The sequence below is a fragment of the Sinocyclocheilus rhinocerous genome, unplaced genomic scaffold (genome assembly GCF_001515625.1).
Source record: "Sinocyclocheilus rhinocerous isolate Xijiao unplaced genomic scaffold, SAMN03320098_v1.1 scaffold1818, whole genome shotgun sequence".
NCBI lineage: Eukaryota > Metazoa > Chordata > Actinopteri > Cypriniformes > Cyprinidae > Sinocyclocheilus > Sinocyclocheilus rhinocerous.
This window is the reverse complement of record NW_015631052.1, coordinates 88,441-98,767: the sequence shown is the minus strand read 5'-3', so window position 1 is coordinate 98,767 and position 10,327 is coordinate 88,441. Positions and strand designations below refer to the sequence as shown.

At 31.6% G+C, this 10,327-nt stretch overlaps 1 protein-coding gene across 1 annotated transcript in view; it reads right to left on the bottom strand.

Moving 5' to 3' along the window:
* The window catches only part of LOC107741344 (sphingosine kinase 2-like), a 33,875-nt gene that overhangs the window by 8,543 nt on the left and 15,005 nt on the right, over nucleotides 1-10,327 (bottom strand). The window contains exon 2 of the mRNA XM_016554055.1: nucleotides 1,310-1,459. Coding sequence (XP_016409541.1) covers nucleotides 1,310-1,459 — 150 coding nt within the window. The remainder of the gene's footprint in view (nucleotides 1-1,309; nucleotides 1,460-10,327) is intronic.

Here is a 10,327-nt window from a genome sequence, read left to right as displayed (position 1 = left end):
ATCTGCTATGTTACTGACTGTACTGACAAACTATGCTGACACCGTGTCTGCACCTCAACAGGACGCGACAAAGCGACCGTTGAAAATCATTTGAACTTTGTGTCAGCACGTCATAAATAGAACGAGGCATCAGTTTACTGCATCCAGTGTAGACAACATCACTGATTATAATGGGTTCTATTCTACACCGGACGCGAGCAGCGCGGCGCTACAAAATACAATAGAATTCTATTGTATAAATCGGTATAAACACCAGCATTGGCTGAGTGGCCGCGATCAGCTCTGCTGGCCGTAACACAGGCTTTAATGCGCCGCAGACGCGTGCCGCGATGCGCAGATCAGCTCTAGTCTCTAACGTCACTGAATCTACTGTTAAACATGAACCATCCAGTCATCATATCATCATGCAAACTAAGAATTAGAATCATTGTAATGTGACGATCAAATATAGGTGCGGGTGGGTGGCAGGCGGATAATTTGAAGCAGAGGACTCAGGTGAAGTTTGAGCTCATCCGCTCATCTCTACAGTACACTGACCTGGGTCGCCAGTAGCAAACAATGGAGCGCGCTCTGCTGGACAAACTAAGTAATTACACCATTCAGAAGCTTTTAATCTGCATTATATGTTCTGTAAAATAAAATGTTCATATGGGCGACAGGCTCATATCGGCCGATAATATTGGCTAAATGATATATCGGTCGGGCTCTATTAGGGACAGTTGAATCAAAAATGATAAATCTGTTATCATTTGCTCATATCATTGACTTTTTCAGTCTGCAGAACACGAACATAAGAAAATACGAAAAGAACATAAGAGTCAACAACAGAAATATACAGAAGAATTTTCAATAAAGAGAGTGAATTCAGTGGGAAATAGTGGGCAGGGCTTGATTTTATCCAACACTGATTGGTCAGTCAAAAGCGAGCTAAGAAATATTTGCAATAATTTATAATTGTTTCCTCACACGCATGGACTTGGTTGCATCAATGGAAAAATAATTTCTGAGGTGAGAAAATTTATTATTTTGATGAATGATGATTAAAACAAACATTTGTTTTACTTTAGAATAATATGCACACTAATGAATCAAGCACAACATAACCTGAGACATTTATTAATGTTTTTAAGCAAATATTCCCTGAAACTCCTTGCACTGCAGAATCTGAACTCTCCTTTGACCTCTTTTGTTGTTGAAAATGAGCTGAAACTGCCCTGCTTACTGCACTAATAGCAGATCATATAACTCCATTAACAAGCTGAGTCTGTTCAGAGAGCGTCTGTGGTGTGTGTGTGTGTGTTTTACACACCTGTGATGAAGAGTGTGTGTGGTATATCCGCCTCCGTGAGCATCCGCTGAACGTGGCCATTATAGAGAGCAATTGCTTGGCCCCGCCCACTCTGAGGATTGACCAATACCATCATGCCACACGGTCGACGGACCTCAGAGAACAACACACCTGACACAGAGAGAGAGAGAGAATAACATTTACATACAGGATAAAAATCATATAAATTAACTTTCTGTGTTTGAATGCAGGAATCATTCCTGAACTCACAGGGAAAATAAAATAAAATAAAATAAAATTATAAATAATAAAAGTATAAAACCATTATAAAATAAAAATAAAATGAAGATAAAATTAAATGTTATATGTTTGAGTGCACGAGTCAATCCTGAACTCACATGTGAAATAAAATTTCAAATAATAATAACATTGAAATAAATAAATAAATAATAAAATAAAATAATACAAATAAAATTTACTCATAGTACATATCAAATAAAATAAATTATAAATTAAAAAATATAAATAAATGCAGTAATAAAATATCAATATACAATAAATAAATGTGAGTATCTGATGCTATATTTTATTGGTAAAATCATTAAAATATGTGCATAATTCATGTTTTAAAAGTGAAAAAAAAACTGTGGAAAAAAAACTGTGATGTTGTATTTTCTACTGAAGGTACTAAGCAAATGGTGATTGCTGCTCATTTTTACTCATATTTGGTGCTTATTTATTATCTTATAGATGACTGTATTGTATTTTTAAAAAATGCATTTATTATAAAATTACAATGAAACGACTGAATACAACAGATATATTTTTAATTATTTAATTATTTCACATATATTTATTATCTATTTGTAATATTTTATTTAGTTTTTTCATTATTATACTAAAGCAATAAATCATTAGAGTGATTTTTCAGTCAGATTGTCCTGCTGAACTAATCTTCCGTTGGTTTGGTTGTTTTGACGTCTGTGCCGCAGGAGGTTTTCATCGGCTGCTGAAAACATGATTTTAATTCTCTTTAAGAGGTTTCATGTTTGACAAATATCGTAAGAAAAGAGTGCGAGGCCTCGGGCGGGAACACAGCTAACAGATGGCAGCGCTAATGCTAAAAACTCCCAAACGGGACACAAACAGATGCGGGTTTGCCTTGATTCTGTGATGCATTAATCTGAGAGCGTGTCTGTGTATTACAGAAACTCAGGGTTTCTGGAATCATCCGGTTCAGCGGGACGGACTGGTTTCCCGGGGAGCGTTTACTCGCGGGACGACTGACCCGGATGACAGGTGACACTTTCAGAGCCCTGCGGCTATTTCAGGATGCAGACAGACAAACACATGAACTCACACCGAAGGTCTCAAACAGGTCCTGGATCTTTACTCATGGCACAGTTTCACTACAACACAAATGATTCATGAGCAGCTTTGGTTTATTTATTCATATACCAGCACTGCTTCTGTAATTCATCCAAACTGACAATAATAACAATAAAATGCAAAAAAATAATATAGTTTAATTTAAAACCAACATTATTAGAAGTAAACTCATTTGTCAATGGAACAATCCATTGAGTGTTATACCCGACAGATGTAAAAAAAAAAACTATAAAATAATTAAAAAAAAATTGTAAGTAAATAATTGTAAAATAAATATATTAAAATCGAATAAAAATAATTAATAAAGATAAACCAATTTAAAAATAAATGTTATATTGTAAGGTTTGACTGTGATAATACTTTTAACCATAAAATAATCTTAGTAAATAATTTTAAAATAAATACATAAAATATGAATAACAAAATAAAAAAATGATAACACATTTAGAAATGAAATATTATAAATTGTGAATGGCAATAATACATTTAATCATCTAATAAATTGTAAGTAGATAATTACAAAATAAAATAAATACATACAAATTTGAATAGTAAGTAATTTTGAAAAGTAATTTTATTAAATTAAAATTAAACAAATTTTTAAAATAAATACATTTAGAAATAAAATAAGTATTATATTGTATATTGTGATCGGTCATAATACATTTAATCATCTAAAAAGGTTGTAATAAATACAAAATAAAATAAATATATAAAAAACTGAATAACAAAATAATTTAATAATTTAATAAAATAAAAATAAATACATTTAGAAATAAAATAAATATTGTATTGTCTATTGTTATTTGCAATAAGTAAATAAATGCAATAAACGCTCTGCTTCATATAAATGCAGTAAAATCATTATAATGCCTGACTTATTGCATTATTATAAATTAACCGTATTAATATGTGTGTGTGTGTGTGTGTGTGTTAAATGTAAATAAAACTAAATCATAAAAATAAATGTACATATTTTAACACAATAAAATGAAATCATTTATAAAAATAAAAAAACAAGAAATAAAAACAATTACTGTATATTGTGATTCACAATAATAATACATTTAATCATCTATAAAAAAAACAATGCAACAGTTTTATAAAGACAATAGGCTTGAGTTCCTCTGATTTAAGGGTGTTTTAAAGGCTCGGAGTCATGTAACGCTGGTAAAATCACTGCAGTGCTTGACCTATTGCATTAGTAAATGATCTCTGCCACTTCCTGTGGACTGAGAGCGTTTCACATCCAGCAGCAGCAGCAGGAGGAGCTTGTTTAACCTGAGCTTCATCCGTAACCCAGAATCCTCTGGGGCCGAGGGCTGTAATGAGCTCCTGCGGGTGCCGCGTCACGCGCATCAATGCCAGCGCTCAGAAACCCGCAAAACAACAGCCACATTCACTCGCACCTGCTCGTATCAGCGCTTTCACAATGAGACTGATTAACATTCACCAGCAGATTCACACTGACCAACTCTAATTAGCACCGGAGCCTCTGACAGCTTCATTAACTCAGACTACACAGGCCTGAAATTACACAAACCTGCAGAGACTTTCAGCTTCACACAGGAAACACCATGAACACTAGACACTAGACAGCTGAAGCTGCAAACATTACTCATTAAAGGAAAGGAAGGCGTTTTATATCATTCTGAGTTTATTTATTTATAAATAAATACATTTCTTTCACAATACAATAAAAAAATTAAAATTATAATGATATTGTATTGTGGGATTGGCAATAATTATATCATTATAATCATTTAATCACCTAAAAAGCAATTAAATCTAAATATTTATTCATACTAGCATTTCCCGTTTTCATCCGAACTGAACTGATTAAATCAGGGACAATAAAACAGTAAAAAAAATAAATAAATAAAATAAAATGTTTAAAAACCTACCGTACATTAATAGATTTCAACTAATTTGTTTATGCACTGAAAAAAAAAAAATTATTCATCCAATTAAACAAATTTAGGGTAAACTTTTTTATTTGGATGAATGAAACATTTTTTTCAGTGTGGAAAAATCTTTGATTGTTATATTATGCTTGACAACTATAAAACATTATTGCATTTGTATAAAATTATTTAAATAAATAAACAAATAAAATAAGTACATAATAAAATGAATTAAGATGAATTAATTTTCAATTAATTAAATATATCTTTAAAGTTTATAGAAAATAAATAAATAAATAAAGTAAAAATAAAAGTAATTAATACAAATTTCAATGAAGTGATTACAAAATAAATACATATTTAATAAATTAATACATTATTAAATGAATTAAGATGAATTAATTTTCAATTAATTAAATATATCTTTAAAGTTTATAGAAAATAAATAAATAAATAAAGTAAAAATAAAAGTAATTAATACAAATTTAAATGAAGTGATTACAAAATAAATACATATGTAATAAATTAATACATTATTAATGAGTCAAATAAAATATTAATGAGTACTTCATAAATATTCATAATGATTCATTAACATAATAACCATCCACATTTAATTATATTGGTCAGATGGAGGGACAAAATTGTCTAAGGAAAAAAACAAGCCTTTTTGGCACAAGAAACCCTGACAAACATTACAAGTAGTCATCAGAAAAAAAATTAAATGATAAAGTATACAATATGACACTTTGTAGTTTTCCTTTGGCTGATGTTGTTTTCTTTTGGAGGTTAAATGTGATTAGCTACGGATCTGAGCTGTCTGGAGTCTTGCACAAAGTTTTAAAGCTTAAACTGAAGTAATGGTTTTACATCCAAAACCAAACAACAAAAAAAGAGCATGTCTGTGATTCTACAAATAGAAATCTATTTATATCTGAGAGAGAGAGATGAATGTGTGCTTCAGTTCTCACACTGGTGGAGCTCTCAGCATCACAGCTGCTGAACTGAATCGGGTCACAAGTGCATCTACCAACCCAGGAAACATGAAAAGGACAACCCAGTAACTTTGTTTTGGTAAGCCTTTTTTGCAAGCTTGTGAAAAAAAAAAGATTTAGTCTGATTTCGCTCCCGCTGTGACGTAGAAAGGATCTCATACACATTCTGGGGACGCCAGAGACTTATATTACATTTTGTAAAAAGGGGCATAATATGTCTCTTTGCATTACAACATTATTTTCATTACAGTGAAACATATTTTTTATTACAGTAATACAATTTTATATATATATATATTCAACATTGAGGATAATCAGAAATGTTTCTTGAGCAGCAAATCATAGACTGATTTATGAAGGATCATGTGACACTCAAGACTGGAGTAATGATGCTGAAAATTCTGCTTTCATCACAGCAATAAATTACATTTGAACATATATTCACTTAGAAAAACACATAATAAATTGTAATAATATTTAATTATTTTACTGTATTTTTTATCAAATAAATGCCTTGGTGAGCAGAAGAGACTTCAAACTTTTGAGCACTAGTGTAACTGTATATATATGAACTGTATATATATGAACGCGATCATAAAAAACTAAAGCAGCTCAGCAGCTCCATTCACTGTAGATGTAGTGTGTTTTAGCGTGTCCTTGTGTAATGAATGTCTTTGTGTGTCTGTGTGACCGCTGCGTGCCGACAATACCAGCCTTCAAAACATCATTCAGCGGCGTAAACGACTTTCTTTAGAGAAACGAGCACCAGAGTTATAGATAGATGAAGCAAGAAGGCCCTTCTTTGTGTTGAAGTCTCACTGACCTTGTTGTAGGAGATGGAGGCAGAGTAAAATAACTCTCATCCATCAACATCTGAAACTCCTGAAAACACATTCATCATGAAATAGTGTATAAAGCTGGAGAGCTCAAACGCTGTTATCACGAACACTCACGCTTGACTGACACTGATAATTAAAGCCTCCAAACCAGAGACATTAAAATTTAGCTCGTTAATCAAACGATTATTTGAATAATAATCATGTGGGATAGAATTAAGCAATCATGTGGATTAATGCATGTGTCATCACTGTGATTACATGAATGCTTTGAAAGCCTGTGAGAGGGAGATTCAGAGGGAGATGTGTGTGTTTGTGTGTTCTAGTGTGTATTTTAACACACCTCCAGTCTGATTCATCTCCTCTCAGTTTGGTTCATTATTATCTTTCAGCCATTTGGTCTCAATGGTGACCTGGACATGTGTGTCCACTGTGATTACGTGTGTGTGTGTGTGTGTGTGTGTGTGTGTGTGTGTAATGCATCATTAAGCTGCATCAAATCAATGTGTCAGCAAAAAGCAACAACATAAAAAATAGTGTATATGACTGATTTTGCTTTAAAATACAATCAAAATAAAAAAGTAAACAAAATATTTTAAAATATAAATGAATACATTTTAATAAAATAATATAATTTTAAATATAAATAAATTTTAACAATGCAAGTAAAATAATATAATTTTAAATAAATACAGTTTTAAAAATGTAAATAAGAAATTTTTTAAATTTAAAAATATAAATAAATTAAATATCTTAAATATTTTAAACAAAAAATAAAAATAAATTAATGTGAAATATAAATAAAATAAATCCATTAAACATTCTAAATAAAAAAATAAAATAAAATAAAACATAAATACAAAAATACATTGAACATTTTAAATAAATAATTTTAAAAATAGATCAAATAAAATAATTGAAATATAAAATAAATGCTTGAAACATTTTAAATAAATAATTTAAAAAATAAATTAAATAGAAATTTAAAGAAAATTCAATAAAATCATTTTTAAATGATCATTAAAAAAATCCAAAATAATATATTAAATATGATACTGTATATGAAGAGTTCAGATGCAAAAGCCTCTAAGTGCCATCTGAAATTTTCGTCTAAAATGAGCATTTTTTTCTCAGGCTCCTATGTTTAGGTTCAGTCATTTTACTCTGATGGCAATGTATAGGTCCTTTTCTATGCAATTAAAGTGAAATAACTGAACATAAATAAAGGAGCCTGATAAAAATGCTCAATTTAGAAGAAAATTTCAGACGGCATTTAGAGGCTTTTGCATCTGAACTCTTCATATTGTGACTTGCAGTAATATATTTATCATCTACAAAAAGCTACAAAACTGTTTTATAAAGACAGTAAGTGCCCCCAAAGCCTCGTGTTACCACATTTAAGAGGGTTTTAAACACTCTGCTGTGATGAAATCATATCACAAGAATATGAAAAAGATTACTCCAGATTTTCCGCAGTAGATTGGTGACACACAGCTCATGTACAGTAAATGATGGGCGGCGTGTGTTTTGGCCGAGGGGCTCATGGGAATGTGATCGGATGCGGCCTGACAGCATCATGACACTCAGAGGAAAGGTCAAGAGGTCAGAGGGCAGCGCAGATGAAACACTAGAGGCCCTTCAGGCTTTCACTGAAGATACAGATCCATACACACACTGGAGTCCCTGTGGGAATAACACAGAGAGGAGACTGTGGACTGTCTTCAGCCGTCTCTCTCTCTCTCTCTCTCTCTCTCTCTACAGTAACTGCATCTTCAGCAAACGCTCAGCTAATGAAACTCTCCTGAGTTCTGCACGAACGTCAATTATTAGCAGCTGAGAGCTCAAGAGCTGCTGCGCAAATCACTGAATGCGAAAAGCGTTCAGGTTTAACATTCAGATAAACAGAAAATCAGAAATCTGAACAGAAATCTGTTTAACTGAAAAGCTTATTGTGACTAAAAACTGCCCAGTTAGATGGGAAAAGACTGACTGACTGTGAAGGGAATCAGTTTTGCTGGTTTAGCGCAGGTAAATATAAAATGCCGGCACCGGAAAACAAATGATATATTATTTTAGATATGAATTATATTGCTGTGCTTAGTGTCTATATAAAGCATCATAATTAAATCTTAAATAATCACAATGTATATTATTTATTGGCATTTATTTACTTTTATTTTACATTTTTAATCCAATTTTAATTGTTGTTTTATTCTTTTTTAAACATACAGAACAACGCAGACAAACAATCAGCTACAACAAAAGTGGAAGAGAAAACAAGAACAAAAAAGGTATAAAAAAACATTAATAAATAACTTCTCACTACATTTCTAAAATTATTTTATTGTAATTTTTAAAAATGTATTGTATTTTATTTTTAAATGATTTTATTTACATTCTTAATGCATGCTTATATGGCTTATAATGGCTTTGTTGTGCTTATTTAAAAACAACAACAACAGTTTTTATTGCTTTAAATTTATTATTGCCAATCATGATATACAATACATAATTTGTCTTATTTATTATTTTAATTTTTCTATTTATTTTATTTTACTACTTAAAAATTTAATTTTTTGCTACTTAATAATTTTAATTAAATATATATATATATATATATATATATATGTATATATGGCTTTATTATCAATCACAATATGCGATCTCATTTTACATGATATAAAATATCAATGATTTTATTTACATTTTTGAATTGTATTTGTTTAGTTTAAAATTTTATGTATATATTTATTTTTATATATTTGTGAATGATTGTAGACTTGTGAATTTCAGTCCATCCAGAAGTTGTATGTAGTAATTATTTTTCATACACATAACTGTAGGCTACACATACAGTATTCTTGCAATTAGGTCCCTCAAATAAACATATATCTGCCAACGATTTGATGTCACTAACCTCGCAAACTTTGTCAAATCCAATGTTTTTATCCTCGAAAGCGTTCACAGTATCGACCCGGTTCCTCGCAAACATGACTTTGCTTCCACACAGACTGACAAAAATCATTTCCTCGCTCTTACTCCTGGAAAGTCACATAAAATCATTCATTCGGATCAGAGATCTGCAGATCGTATTTCCAGTTCAGTGTGCAGTATGGATTCACTAACAGACCGTGGGCGGAGGATGGAAAATGGATCACAAAAAACTAAATATGGACTGTTTAGGTGCAAAAAAAAACATTAGAAGTGGGCCTAAAATGATTAAATAATGTACAATACGCCCTCTTTAATTATCTCCCCTGAAGTACTGTAAACTTCTAGGACAATAACACAACACAACACAAACCCTCCCTCTATAAAAACAGCCCCAGATGCTGTTTACTCTGCCGTCATCTATCGGTTTGAGCTTCGAGAGTGTCCTGAAGCGTCTCGGCTCTCAGAGAGAAGAACGAATCGCGTTTTGCGTTTATTTTCTGGGCATCTTCACATGTGACAGTTCTGTGCCGCACACCATACAGGAGAGGCTCATTTAAAATACATGTATTCTGTTAAATAGTGTATTATCGTCTGCTGCGGATCACACATGCTGGAACAAGCTCATCAATTAAACATATGAATGCAGTATGACTGAGCCTGTGAGCAGTAGATGCCATGCTGTGCCGCAGCAGTCCAGCACTGAACCTTAACACTGTGTGACTGCTACAAAACTCACCAGTGTTCCTTACTGGATGCTCAGATAGATGCTAGTGCATCAGTTTATATGTATATATACTTGGGGGTCACTCAACAAGGCTGCAATTATTGGATAAAAATACAGTAAAATCAGTAATATTGTGAAATATTTTTACGATTTTAAAATAACTGTTGTCTATGTGAATATATTGTCAAATGTAATTTATTTCTGTGATCAAATCTGAATTTTCAGCATCATTACTCCAGTCTTCAGTGTCACGTGAT